At 41.2% G+C, this 15,112-nt stretch overlaps 1 protein-coding gene across 2 annotated transcripts in view; it reads right to left on the bottom strand.

Moving 5' to 3' along the window:
- LOC113406877 (adenosine kinase) overlaps positions 1–15,112 on the bottom strand; it is a 579,784-nt gene that overhangs the window by 62,450 nt on the left and 502,222 nt on the right. For both annotated transcript variants that reach the window (XM_026653709.1, XM_026653710.1), the window contains exon 9: positions 8,547–8,661. In XM_026653709.1, the coding sequence (XP_026509494.1) occupies positions 8,547–8,661 (115 nt within the window). The remainder of the gene's footprint in view (positions 1–8,546; positions 8,662–15,112) is intronic.

Consider the following 15,112-nt stretch of genomic DNA (forward strand, 5'->3'; position numbering starts at 1 on the left):
AACAATCATAATTTTAATATTGGATACAGTTGAAGAGAGTATTTATGTAGATGTGTTTTCTAAAGAGCCCCCCCATCTCTTTTCTATTTATTGGCAGAGAAGTAAAATTCCTTCTAGTCTTTTACCAAGCAAGTTACTAGGTGGAGAGCACATGAATCTAGATGAGAGTCTGCTGTCCTACTAATGGGAAAGTAACTACTTAGGCATGACGTGTGACAGGAGATCCAGTCAGTACTGATTAGGGATGTAAATATCGTTTTAAAAGTTAACCATGTAAACGATTAAAATTATATCATTTAACCGGTTAACCGATTAAAGGGAGAGGGGCTGGGCCTGCTCCAGCTGGCACAGCCCGGGACTGGGGTCAGCTGGCTGGCGTGGCTGGGGCTGGGGTCGGCCGGCCTGGAGCTGGGGTCAGCAGCGCGGATGGGGCTGCTCTGGCTGGCCCGGGGCTGGGGGTTAACAGTTAGGGTGGGTTAACTGTAAGACTAATGCTTACTGGTTAACCGTTTAATATTTTACATCCCTAGTACTGATGTGCCTTCTCAGAACCCTGTGCACCAGACATTTATATTGTTTATGATTGAATTTTTGAAGAATAATAACCTCTTATAAGCTATAATTACACATCAAAAACATTTACAAATATGCCACTTTAATTAAATCTCAATTTGTAACCATGATTTCAAAGAACTACTCAGTTACTGCTATTACTTTTAATTTAAAAATAAAATTATTTCTGCAGGAACTCATTTAAGCCCGAAAAGCAAGAGAAATACAAAATAAGCATAATCAGTAATAACTATGAGTAAACTAGAAAGTACTCCAACCAATCAGAAAAGACTCACTGATTATACCTACACTACACTTTTCCCCCTCAGGCAGGGCTGAAATCTGTGAGGAAGCTGGAACTACTCATCATTGCCAAATGAGCTCCAGCCCCTGCCAAAGTGTGTTATTTGCAAAGGAATCGAGAGAGTTGGCAGCACTGGTATTGTGAAGGACCTGGAGTGTGATTCTCAAGAACTGGAGAGTCTTGGCGATATCTGTTCCACAGTGCTGGAACCTCATGAATTTATTGTAAGTAACTCAATTTTAATGCTGCTGGAACCAGTCTGGTGATGCTACAAGAAGCTCCAGCCTTCATGTAATTTATAGCCTTGCCAAGGGGAAACCCTCCTCTTACTGGCCAACTACCCTGCCTCCTGGGGAAGAACAGCCAACCAGAGCAGCTGCAGGCAGCCCTCCCCCACCCATCAGGAGCAGAGAGGAGTTTTAGGTAGGGGAGAAGGGAAAAAGGAACAGCAGATACCATTTTCACAACAGGGGAGGGGACAGAAAGAGATCAGTCACTTAGGATGCCTCTGCTCCCCTCTCCCCTCTTGTGAAAAATGGGTCAGCTCTCTAACATCAGGCCTTGGAACAAAAAGAGGACCTTGTTACAGCTGACCCCCCAGACCTGGGAGAGGGGAATGAAGAACCCTGGAGCTATAGGAGGGGCAGAATTATACTGATGTGTGGCTGGCAATCGAAGTTGATGAGAGGGCTGGGGGGGACACACATAATTAATTGCTGAAGGACAGGCAGATGTGGGGCTGATGGGGGCACACACACTTAATTAGAATTTTGGGGTTTGAGAAGAAGCTGGAAGCTCCACACTATCAGGTAGCATTTAATAGAAATCTGTGTAACTGAGCATAGTTGGGTCTTGTAGCAAGAGACCAAATCACCTTGAACAGTCTGGTTTGTTCCATGTTTGTACAGCGCCTAGTACAAGGAGGGCCTGGTCCATGACTGAGGCTCCTAGGCACTACAATAATAACAATAAAATAATAATAATACTCCATAAATTTGGGAGAACTGACAAAAAACGGTTACTAACCTGTTCTGTAATTGTGCTTCAAGATGTGTTGCACACATGCATTCCACTTTTGGTGTTGGAAACTTTTTCTCTTTGTGGTACCTGTTGGGAGGCAAGAGCTCCCCCTCCTGCTGTGCACCACTGCCCTAGCTGCCACTAGCCCCACTCAGTTCCTTGTTGCTGGAACTCCAAAGTAGAGGGGCAGGAGGGTAGGTCATGGAATGGACATGTACAACACATCTTGAAGAACAACAGTTACAGAACAGGCTAGTAACCATTTCTTCATGTTCGGGTGATTGCAATGTGCATTCTACTCTTGGTGACTCACAAGCTGTAAGAACAGGAGGTGGGATCAGAGTATATTTCAATAAAGATTGGAAAACAACTTGTCCAACCCTAGCTAAGTCTCTGGAGTCTTGAGCCACAGCATAGTGGGAAGCAAATGTGTGGACCAAGGGGACCAGGTTGCTGCTCTATAAACATCTGCAATTGGAACTTGTGCAAGAAAGGCTGCTGAGGTTGACTGCAACCTCATTGAATGAGCTGTGACTCTGTCAGGTAGAGCAATGTTAGCCAAGTCATAGCATGTGCTTATACAGGATGTGATCCAGAAAGAAATCCTCTGGATGGAGACGGATTGACTTTTTATTCTGTCCGGTCACTGCTATGACCAGCTGGGAGGATTTACAAAAGTGCCTGGTTCTGTCTAGGTAAAACACTAAGGCTCTCCTGATGTCCAAGTTATGGAATCACTCTTCTTCCCTGCTCATATGTGGCTTTGGATAAAATACTGGCAAATAAACTGTCTGGTTGATGTGGAAAGAAAAAAACACCTTTGGGATGAACGTTGGATGAGGATGTAGGTAAACTGTGTCCTTAAAAGGAATCATGTATGGAGGCCCCAACATTAATGCCTGCAGCTCCCCTACTCTTATGGCAGAGGCAATGGCCACCAAAAATTTCACCTTCATTGACAGATGCAGCAGAGAGCAGGTAGCCAATGGTTCAATCAAGGAATCCATAAGTCTTGAGAATACTAAGTGTAGATCCCAGGGGGAAACGGAGTCTTGCACCCATTGGTGTAATTTAACTAAGCCTTTAAAAAAAACCTTATGGATTGGACAAAGTAGATCGACTGTCCATTTTAGGGTGGAATGCTGAAGTAGCTGCCAGATGTACCTTGATTGAGTGAACTGCTAAACCTTGGTGTTTCAGGTACAAGAAGTAGTCCAGAATATGCTTAACTGAAGAACTGGTCAGTGACACTCTGTCCTGGTAAGATCATATGGAAAAATGTTTCCATTTAGATAGGTAAGTAGCTCTTGTAGAAGACTTTTTACTATTTAGCAGGCTCTCTTGAACATCTTTTGATCAGGTCTACTCTCTAGTGTCTAGCCATGGAGCATCCATACAGTTAAGTGAAGGGATTGTAGGCTTGGGTGGAGTAGGCGACCATGATCCTGAGAGATTAGGTTCAAGTCTACTGGAAGTGAAATTGGAAGTGTCACTGATAGCTCCAGGAAAGTGGAGAACCAGTGCTGATGGGCCCATGCTGGGGCTACAAGTCTGACTTTGGCGCAGTCCTGTCTTTTTTAGTAATACCCTGTGAATATGCAGATCTGGGAGAAAACAAAGGAGCCTACCTGACCACATCAGTAAAAAGGCATCTACTATAGAACCTTGGCTGTGATTCCCTAGGGAGCAGAATTGCTGACACTTTTTGTTGGACTTTGTCCCAAACAGGTCTACTTGGGGAAACCCCCACCACTGGAATATGTATCTAGCCACATCTGAGCGAAGCAACGACTCATAAATGATCTGCTCAGGTGGTCTGCTAGGTCATTCTGTACCCTGGCAAGTAAGATGCTTCTAGCTCTATTGTGCTGGTATTGCAGAGCTCCCAGAGTAGAGTTACTTCTTGACAGAGAGGAGAAGAGCGGGCTCCCCGCTGCTTGTTGAAGTAAAACATTGCTACCATGTTGTCTGTGAGGACTAACAGGCTGCTTCCCCTGATCAGCGATAGAAATACTTGGCACACCTGTGTGACAGCTTTCAGTTCTTGGACACTGATGTGTAAAGCTAAGTCCTTTGAGGACCACAGACCCTGAATCCGTAGAGAACACAAGTGGGTTATCTGACCATGGTGGGGCTGATCCAGTCGGGGCCGGGGACCGGTGCCAAGAGCCTGGCAATGGGCAGAGCGATGCCATCATTGCTGGTTTGCCCTTGGATGGGACCGAGGCCTGCCTGTCCAAGAAGCAGCCAACTGGGTATCGGAGTTTGAATCACTGGTGGACAGGGCAGTGGTGCTGAGGGATCAGACTCATGTAAGGAAGGAGACACAGACACCAAGAGACAGATTTCTTGCCGCTGCAAACTCCTCTGGAGTAGTCGGCACTGAGACGGTCTCTTGTCTTGGTGCTGAAGAAGTTGATGGTGCCACTTACGGCATTGGTCTCGACATTGCTCGTTGTGGCGCTGGAGCTGACTGAGCCAATTTAGGCACTGATTTGGAGGTTTCAGGTGCAATCTCCATCACTCCTTCTTGCTCCTCTTACCAGACTTCGAGAGTGAAGACCTTGCCCTGGTCAGGGCTTCTCTGGAAGTTTTGTATTTCTTCCTCAGTACAGGCGAGGGATAGTGGTGCCAGGATTATGCTAAAGCTGGAGGTGCGCTTCTCACTGAAGTTGCAGCACTGAGTCAGACAGGGATGACTCCAATGGTGGCCTGAGTGCTGCCTCCATCAGCAGGAATGTCAGCCTTGCCTCCCTATCCTTCCTCACCCTAGGCTTGAACTCCCTGCAAATCTGGCACTGGTCCTTTGTGTGAGCTTCCCCCAAGCACTTCAGGCAGCTATTGTGCAGGTCGTTCACTGGCATAGGTCTCGAGCAAGAAGTGCATGTGGGCAGTGGTCACTACCAAGTCCTTCCCCTGCATTAGGATATCGTGGGACTCGCTGAGCATCATTTCCAAGAGCACCCTTCCCATATATATTGATTAGGTTGAGAGAGGTCTGATAGTTGCCTCCTGGAAAGAGACCTCTGCTAAATATATAAGGTAGCATTTCTTTTCTTCAGTCAATAAGGCAACCTCCACAGCTGCAGAGCTTCCTTTGGGCAACAACTAAAAGGCTCATTTTGATTGAATCAGGCATACTTCTGGATCAATACCCGCGTTAGCAAACGGAGGCAACCTGGACATTTTTAACTGTCAGGATTCGCTGCCACTAGCTCATATGATAGTATGTACAAAAAATTACTCAACTATATATTAATGGATGCAATCTGATATCTCAATTAAATCAAGAACATTGCCTCATCTGTTCTCATGTGGGAGAACTTTCAAATAAACCAAATGTTGAAAAAACATCAAACCATTCCCACAAATATTTATGATAATAAACCCAAAACACATTGTACAATCACCTTCACAGAAATACCTAGTAACGCCATTTGTATATCCCCAACTTTTATTATTTATGGACAGCAAATAGTAACTATGAACAACTTGGTTTTTCTAGAGGCCACAATTTTGTTTATTCAACTTTCTGCTTTCATTTTGGTCTGCTTTTCATAATGTGATCAATACTGAAAGGTATCACCGAATGTCTTGTTTTTATGTGTGGAAGCTTGCAGTAATACCTATAGTTAAAGTTGCCTAACACTTTCCAAAATAAGGGCTTGTCTAACATGATGAAATTTACTGGCAGTACTATGCTGGTATAGTATAGTTCTGCTGGTAAATTTCCCCAAGTACACAATCCCTAAGTCCCTGTGTTCAGTTGCTTATAACTTTGCCTAACTTGAACCATTTTGGCTGACATTTTTCTTGTGCCAGATATCTGCCTCAGGCTATTTTTTTTTTCCTTTGAAAGTTTCAGCAAAAATGGTTCAGTTGTTTCTGAGAACGTTAGGAGGAAAAGTGGTGTTTTGCCAAGGTTAATTCTTACAGTCATTATGTTGAGAAGTTCCATGCTTTGGAGCAAATGTGAAATTTGGTGGAGTTGTTCCCCCTTGCAACAGAGAGATACACCTTTTGTTGTCCCCCATGAAAATGCAACCATATCACAGCCAAGTGAGAAGTCAATGAAAATTGTCATTTGCACATGCTCAACAGAGTGTTGTTAGAGGCTGGTATCTCAATTCAGTCTGCTTCACCCTCAGACAGTACCCTGAGCATGCTGCAGGCCAGAGCTCAACAAAACTTTCCCTGCAATTTTTCCTGCCAGCCTGGCAGCTGGAGTCCATTGTGGCAAAGGAGACTAGAACTGATAACAGGTGTCCTCCCAAAGCTCCTGTGGATGAAGGTGATAATTTTTTCCCCATGTTGGCATAAAGAGAATTCAAGGACACTTTAAGTGATCTGTTCAATAACTGTTTCAGGATGGTTAATGGCAGCAAGGGAAGAAGGGATAGAAGTAGCAGAGTCTGTTGCATGGATGCTGAAGCCCTGAGATAGGGTGGGAGAAATTAATTTTTTCATGTTTATATTGCTTTTAGGCATCTCTCTTTGACCTAGTAACCAGGAAGTTCCTTTTGTCATGCTCAGCTGGTCAAAACCTGACAAAAGGTTATTTAATTGCAGTCTAAAGTAGGAGCTCTCCACTAGCATGTTCAAACCCATGGTTGGCTAACTGCCTCCTTTTCCTTGCAAATATTCTTTTAACCTCTGACCAAACTCTTCCTGAATATCTGATCTCTTCAGAAAGGTATTAGAATAAACTTCACCACAACTGGACCCTGTGAACGTGTATTAATTGTCTTTTATGCAGTAAAGAAGAGAGGCTTGATTTGTACACTCAGATATTGTTCAGTGCAGCAATCTTTCCAATGATCACAAACACTCTACAATGCAGGGTTTAAAACACAACGAGCCCTAATTAGTGTTGAAATAACTGTGTTAGCACTGCCCTATGCCATTCTGTGGTGTCACTATATGCTAAATCAAGGGACACATTTTCTTTCTATCCTTCATTAGTAGTTTAAAGCTAGGAGGTGGGAAAAGGCTGATCCATATTCAAGAAGGGGGGGAGGGGGACAATAACAAATTGGTATCTTTTGAGAATTGCCCCACAGGCCAAGCATTTTTATGTTCTTAATCATTATTAAATGACTTAACATGACACACAGAGCCTGGCAAATGATTGCATCCTGACATGAGAACGAATTACAAATGAAATGAAAGATCAAGCTGTATTAGAGGACTGCCTCTGGGAAATGAAAATCTTTAATTCTCTTTTATTATTGACATTTATTTGGCTGCCATGAATAACAACATAGCAAAGAGATTCAGCTATGCTTGTGCACTGAATAGTTTATCCCAGGGCTCAAAACTGCCTTAACATTTATCATGTTTGCTTTTGTAGCTGACACCACTGCATACCCTCTCTATCCATCTTGCATTTATCATGCATACAAAGTGCATTCTCTAATTTAAGTTCATTTTCATAGGGAACAAATAGCTAAGATTAGCAAGTGTCAGTTCTCAAATAAGCTCCCAGTTGTAAAAATATCAAAGAATGGATTAATGGATTTGTTAACAACTCCAGTTTAAAGAATAAAATAAATACACAGTGAAAATTAAATAAGAGCACAGGAGGGTTACATGTAAGATGTAGGTTTACCACCATTATTACTAACTCATGTATAAAAACATTTTTACTGCTATTTTTTAGCCAACCGTACAAAGCTTAAGTGGAGCATCTCCATATGGACCGTTCAAATACTGCAGTGATTTTCCGGAAGCAAAGCTGTCATGCTTGCAAGACAAGACAGACATATCCAACTCTGAACCTGTGTTGTTTGAAAGCAGTTTGTGGCTAACAAATTATGAGAAGAAATAATCTAAAAAACTGAAATAATTTAGATTTCTCCTAAGAACAAACTGTAAGGTAGTGACATATTCACTTGGAGCCCGATCCTGCAGTCCTAGCCTCACAGGAGGCACTCAGCACCTAACAGAACCAGACCCTTAATTAATACCTTACCTTGTGCAGGAATTAATGACTAAAATGGCTTGCAATAGCACGTGGCAGTACTTGTATTATTTAATCTAGGAAGTATAGGTGGACAAATTAAAGTGCCCGCTAAAAGGCAGGCAGTCATGTTTGTAATGCTTAAATCTGTGTGTCCCATATCATTATTTCAAAACAGCAAAGGCTACTCATATCCCAGCTAGAACACCTTTTTCCACCTATTTTTTTGAGAATGGAAGAGCAGGCAGCTGAGAAAAGCTAGAAGTGAGACTTTCTGTTCAAAGCAAAAAAGACTGGAAATTCACTTAGTGCTGGATTTCACTTCCTCATTTTCACAATTGCTTAAATGTATTATACTGTTGCAGCAGCTGTTCCCAACAAGTATAGCGTGTTCTTGTTTGCAGCAAAGATGGCTTTGCAGATAAAATCTGAAGTCATAAAAAGCAGAGTAAAACCAATTGGAGAAATGTTTTAGATCTATGTTATAAAGTAACTTAAGATATCCATAACTAAGCTGTTAGACATTACTGTGAAATAATAACTTCTGACGGTTAGGGCATTTAAGGGGTTAAAAATACGAGAAACATTTATTAAGATAAAATCAGGGAAAGACAAGTACTTTGAATACAATTTGACAGTTATTATTTATAAAACGAATACATGATTTAATATGTATATATTCTGTATAACAATACAGCTTAAAAAAGGTACCTGTAGCCATTATAGTGTCCTCTTTCCCTTGGGTGAAGACTACAATTCGTTGCCTTTTAGGGTTCACCTTTGGCAGGGCTTGTGTCTTCTGGGCTATCTCTTTAATATCTTCCGTCTATTAATAGAAAGAGAGAAAAAATTCTTGTAACCAGCACAGCAGAGCAGTGAAAGATTAGGACTTTATTAGCAGATCAAAGATCTTTCCTCTTACTACTAGATAATAAAATAGACTTCACTGTCTGTTGAGAAAGATTTTTAAGAGGAAGAATACTTCATTCTCTTAAAGGTTTATGTAGTATCAAGAGGCCATTGGCTATAATCTTGGAAGTGATACTGGAGCTATACCAATTGCTATAATGCAGAGCCTAATGAAAGAATTACACACCATTTCTTAATTGGCAATTTCTATTAATTTTCCGTGCTTTGGCTAAATTCTAACCTTATCCCCCATAAAATTACAAATAAAATGAGAAAGAGAATAACTCAGAAAATCTCAGGGCTTGATTCTCTTCCAACGTACAGAGGTTTTATACTGGTGTAACAGCACTGATTCAATGGAATTACGGCTGATTTACACCAGTGTAATTCAAGGAGAATCAGGTCCTTGCTGTTTCTCTAAACACTTTCAAGGGACTACAAATCTCCACACCATATTGTATATATGTAGGAACATAGAAATTGCCAAATTAGATCACACTAGTGGTCCATCCATTCCAGTATCCTATCTCTGATAGTGGCCGGTATAAGATGCTTCATTTAGATGCAAGAAACCCAGTAACTGACAATTATGGAATGACCAGCCTTTAGGAATCCTCCCTAATCCCATCTGTTGGTGGTTGTCCTATGGGCTGAAGCACAAGAGTTTCTATTCCTCTTTTTTAAAATCTTATCTAATGTAAATGTTCTCATTATCCATATACAGGTCTAATCATTTTTTTTAATGCTACAGTACTGAGCTTTTGGTCTCAAAGATATTCTACGTCAATGAATTCCACCAGTTAATGTGTTAACAGTATTTTCTTTCATCAGTTACAAAATATGTTGCCTTTCAATTTCACAGAATGCCCCTTTGTATCTAAATTATGAGAGCATCAATAACAAAATGAACATGCTTTCTCTGTGCCATTCATTATGTCCCTTCTTATTTATATCTAGGTGTGCAAGGATTAAATTTCTATCGGTAAATGTCAATTTCACCATACATATACAAACCAATGAAAAGATATTGCTATTAATAATAATAGAAATTTACAGGTAGGCAAAGTAAGAAAAATGCTGCTTTAGAACTTATTAGAGTTTGATTTAAGGATATGTACTATACTATGCAGTATATTTATTATAAAATCATGAATGGTATGGAGAAAGTGAATAAGGAAGTGCTATTTACTACTTCACGTAACTCAAGAACCAGGGATCACACAACAAATTAATAGGCAGCAGGTTTAAAACAAACAAAAGGAGGTACTTCTTCACACAATGCACAGTCAACCTGTGGAACTCATAGTTTTGGCCTTCACAACATCCTCTGGCAATAACGGGCTTCAAAAAAGAATTAGATAAGTTAATGGAGGATAGATCCATCAATGGGTATTAGCCAAAATGGTCAAGGATACAATGCCATGCTCTTGGTGTCCCTAGCCTCTGACTGCCAGAAGCTGGGAGTGGACCATAGGGAATGGATCACTTGATGATTACCTGTTCTGTTCATTTCCTCTGAATCACCTGGCACCAGCCGCTGTTGGAAGCCAGGACACTGGGCTAGATGGACCACTGGTTTGACCTTATAGCCGTTCTTATGTACTTTGTATATTTTGACATGTGATGTTGACACTTTGTATTTTAACATTTATAAAGCTTTACGTTTTTGAATATCAACATATACTATCTGACAATCCCCCCAAATAATTTTCAGCAACTGTGAAAATTTAAATTGATAAAAAATAAAAAAATGCTTGAAGCTCCAAAATTTCAAGCAACTGTGAAAATTTTAATTAATAAAAATAAAACAATGCTTAAAATAATCAATATTAGCCATTAAAATGACAACAAAATAAAAACGGAATTCTGCCAAAACCTATTTATATCCTCTCTAAACTAAATAGTCTCAGTCTTTCCTATCTGCCTTTATATGGAAGTGACTGGAATTGAACTCAGCAAGTTTGGTGAGGGTAGACTGTTAATGTAATATCATTATACACCTCTACCTCGATATAATGGGACCCGATATAACACGAATTTGGATATAACGCGGTAAAGCAGTGCTCCAGGGGGGCGGGGCTGCGCACTCCGATGGATCAAAGCAAGTTCAATATAACGCGGTTTCACCTATAACGCGGTAAGATTTTTTGGCTCCCGAGGACAGCGTTATATCGAGGTAGAGGTGTAATATTTTCAGTATCATTTTCTGCCCCATTCTTTCTTCTATCTTTTATTTATTTATTTTAAACCACCACTGTATATTGAGCAGCGGTTTTCATAGAGCTGTCCACAGTGGCTCCCTCAAGACTTTTACTTGAGTGGTTACAGTTAATTTAGAATCTAGCAATGTACGAGTATTTCAAATTATACCTTCCTATGTTCATTATCTTGTACGTCAATAATGAATTTAATTTCACTTAGATTTGTTAGATCCTTCAAAGTTGTCCATATCCTTAGACTCATAGACTTTAAGGCCAGAAGGGATCATCATGATCATCTAGTCCTGACCTCCTGTACATCACAGGCCACAGAACCTCACCCACCCACTCCCGTAACAGACCCCTACCCTCCGTCTGAGTGACTGACGTCCTCAATTCATGGTTTAAAGATCCCAAGTTACAGAGACTCCACCATTTACACTAATTTTCTGCCAATCCAACCCAGGGAAAAATTCCTTCCTGACCCCAAATATGGCAATCAGTTAGACCCTGAGCATGTGGACAAGACCCAGCAGCCAAACACCTGGGAAAGAATTCTCGGTAGTAACTCAGAGCCCTCCCCATCTAGCATCCCATCACCAGACATTGGAAATATTTGCTGCTAGTAATCACAGATCAGCTACATGACATTGTAGGCAGTCTCATCATACCCCCCCCCCCCTCCGTAAACTTACCAAGCTCAGTCTTGAAGCCAGTTAGTTTTTTTGACCCCACTGTTCCCCTTGGAAGGCTGTTCCAGAACTTCACTCCTCTGATGGTTAGAAACTAATTTCTAATTTTGAGCATAAACTTGTTGATGGCCAATTTATATCCATTTGTTCTTGTGTCCACAATAGTGCTTAACTTAAATAACTCCTCTCCCTCCCTGGTATTTATCCCTCTGATTTATTTATAGAGAGAAATCATATCTCCCCTCAACCTTCTTTTGGTTAGGCTAAACAAGACAAGTCTCCTCTTTAGTATTGGATAGCCTAAATAATTTTTGGCCAGATTTTGCTACTTACTGGGGGTGGGGAGTGGGGGGAAGCGGGAGAGGACAGGCAGATAGTTTCCATTCTGTTTTACCAATTAAGGTAAGTGTCTAAGCCATGCTTACATGACCATGTAACTGTCTCAGTTTATTCAGGTTTTATCATGTGTCTTGTCCTGGCTTTCTAATTCAGAACTAACTTCCTAGATGATTGTAGTGGGCATAATTGAGACCAGGATCGTAACTAAAATTATTACTACATACTTGTCAACTGCATTATTTTGGTCAGGGCTACCCCGTGTTTTTGAAATCTAGTTCTGGATGTTTATAGTCCCTGCCAATGTCACAGGAAGGTTACATAATTTTTAAAACTGGCCTCTTACTAGTAGACTATGCCATCCTGAGTGGGTGGGAGGTCTCTAGCTGCCTTTGCTCCCCAAACTCCTTATAATAGCTGCTGTCTGCTGGAGTATCCAAAAATGATCCAGAGCAGAAAGCATATGAGGCAGTAAGAAGGCAACCAGACAAGCAGTAGCTGCTTCTGCCCTGCCCGCATAATGTATAAAAGATAAATATGGAGAGAGAGAAAAGAGGTGGTGGTTGGCTTACCCAGACGGAAGGAGAGATGCAGGGTGACATGCAGGGACACTGGGAGAAGGGAACACAGAAATTGGAAGATAACCTTCCCTACCAGAAAGGCAAATGGGAGGAGTCCCACATCTCTCCTGGTTGAGGGAGGAAGACAGAAAGGCCACATTGCACTATTCTCCAGGAAAAGAAGGATGAGATGAACCATGAAGATGCCAAAGAAGGAACTGGGCCTGCTCTTCTCCTGTAAAGATGCTATAGTACTTCTCCTTAAGAAGATAACTGCAAGTGGTGGATAGGAGATGTTTGGGGCCAGAGAATAGCAGGCCTACATTGGTTGAGACAAATATCCAAGCTACTAGATGTTTTTATCTAAATCCTGAATCTTTAGAGGCCATGAAGAGAGCCATGAAGGAGGAGAGAATAAAGCATCAGAGCGCTCAAGGAAAATAAGACTAGAAAAGAGGCTATTAGATTTAACTAGGAGGTGGTCCCTAGTGACAATCGTTAGAGAGTTCATAGTAAAGAGGATGAAGGAATCAGAGAATTTGAAGACATTTGGAATAAACTAACTTGCTCAGACTTTAGAGCCAAAGGAAACGAGAATGACGGGCTATAGTTTGAGAAAATGGTGTGATCAAGAGAGAATTTCTTCAGGGTGAGAGATTACAAGGGTGTCCTTGAAAGCAGAGAGGAAGGACCCAAGGGAAAAAAGATTAGTTGAGGATGAAGGTAAAGGAGGAAATGAAAGACAGTAAGATAAAGCACAAGTTTTCAAGTAGATCTAACTATATGGGAAGCTAGACGTAGGAGTAATAAGCTGTCTTTGAGTTACACAGAAACAAAAAAACATTGTACAAAAGTCAGAATGTCAAACCAGGGTAATTTAGTGCCCTGTAACTATTCCTGCAACCTTTGAATAAAATTGGACATTATCTTTTCCCTTGAGAATAAATCAGTTAATTTTCAGGTCAAATTTATCTTCCACACCAAAGTTATTGGGAATGAGAGGGAAACTAAAATGGGGCCTTATAACAGAAGATGGTTATAATTTTAATGTGGGAAAGTCCTTCACCTCTCCACAGTCTAGCTTAGTCTGACCATTATGCACTGCTTTATTTTGAAGTGCGGTTGTGGTATTTTGTGTCACGTGGTTCAGCCATTTGAAAGACAAATGACAAGTGAGGGTTTCAGCTGTGGCATGCCTTTCAAGTCCCTGTAAGATGCTACCTTCCCTCAAGTTTGTATAAGTAATTTCTATTCAGCAAAATTATTCCATACATATTATTTTGAAATACCTGTAGCAAAGATTATTTCCTACTTTTATTGGTACCTTGCATTGGATTATATTTGAATTCTTATCCAGAGCACTGTTCTGAATCCCTTATATATATGGGTGAGTGCAAACATATCATTGCTTTATGGTCCCAAAGTATCTAAAAGAGTGTCATAAATCCACATGATGCCTCCAAATGCTGGCTTTTACATTTGGATTTGGCTCTGGCTTAGCTAGGGAGATATAAAAATCACACAGGGGCAGGCAGCTCCCTATTGAATAAGGCATCTGAGGAGGCTCACAGGCTTCATTTACTTAATCAAGTAAGGAGAACATATTGCACTTCAGAAACATATGTCAGATATGCTGAATAACAGGTACATAGAGTTGAAACGTCCCACAGTTGGTCAAACAAAGCCTCCAATTCTTTATCTCTGAATATATGTACATTAAATATAATGGGACTAGTTCAGACCTGGCTTAAGCAGGCTTAAATCCATTGAAATTAATGGAGTTGTGCCCACAAACATCAAGGCTGAATTTGGTCCAAAACATCTAAAGTAATGGTTTGGGATTTTTTTGGAGGTCTGCAGTATTCTAGGAGACCAACAGTTTTGTGTGGATGTGGCTACTAGTAATACACATTGTCAAAGGGGAGATGGCCCTTATAAAGGTCCCAGCCCACCCGTGAAAGAACTAATTTGATTAATCAAGTAGAAAAACTGAAGCAAGTCATGACTAAATCAGGACTCTGGGAAGGAAAACAGAGGCTTGTGATCAGTCACTGGGGCAACTACAGACCAAAGCTGCAGGGTGAGAGAGCCTCCTGCTGTGGTCCCCAGGGAAGGGAGTTGTGGATCTCTTTGTTTTTCATTTCAAATGGCAAAGAAAGCAGGCCAAGTGATGCATCTTCTCCACATGCTCAGAGAGCAGGAAGGGAGTCCCTCATGGTAGAAGGACTGTGCCCAGCTTAGGCTGGGTAGAAGAGTTTGGGTATTTGTTTTTTTGGAACTTTGTGATAATGAAGGGCTGTTGCTGGATGAGACAGACTGTGTGGCATTATTCATAGACCCCGAAGAGGGGAAACAGAGGCAGGGTCCCGCAGAGTGACCTCAGGTCACAAGGGGGAGCTCAGGAGGTGGCTGCCCTGTTACACACATATTATCCTATTTTACTATATATGCTTTTCACATATAGCTCTAAGAGTAGAACTGAGCCCTAAGTTTTCTATGAAGATAAAATGGTACTTCCTAAATCCCTAGATAAAATTAGCAGAAAGCTATCAGCCATTATACAGGACTAACCCACAAAGCCT

The sequence above is a fragment of the Terrapene carolina genome, unplaced genomic scaffold (genome assembly GCF_002925995.2).
Source record: "Terrapene carolina triunguis isolate 2854851 unplaced genomic scaffold, T_m_triunguis-2.0 Scaffold147, whole genome shotgun sequence".
Taxonomy (NCBI): Eukaryota; Metazoa; Chordata; order Testudines; family Emydidae; genus Terrapene; species Terrapene triunguis.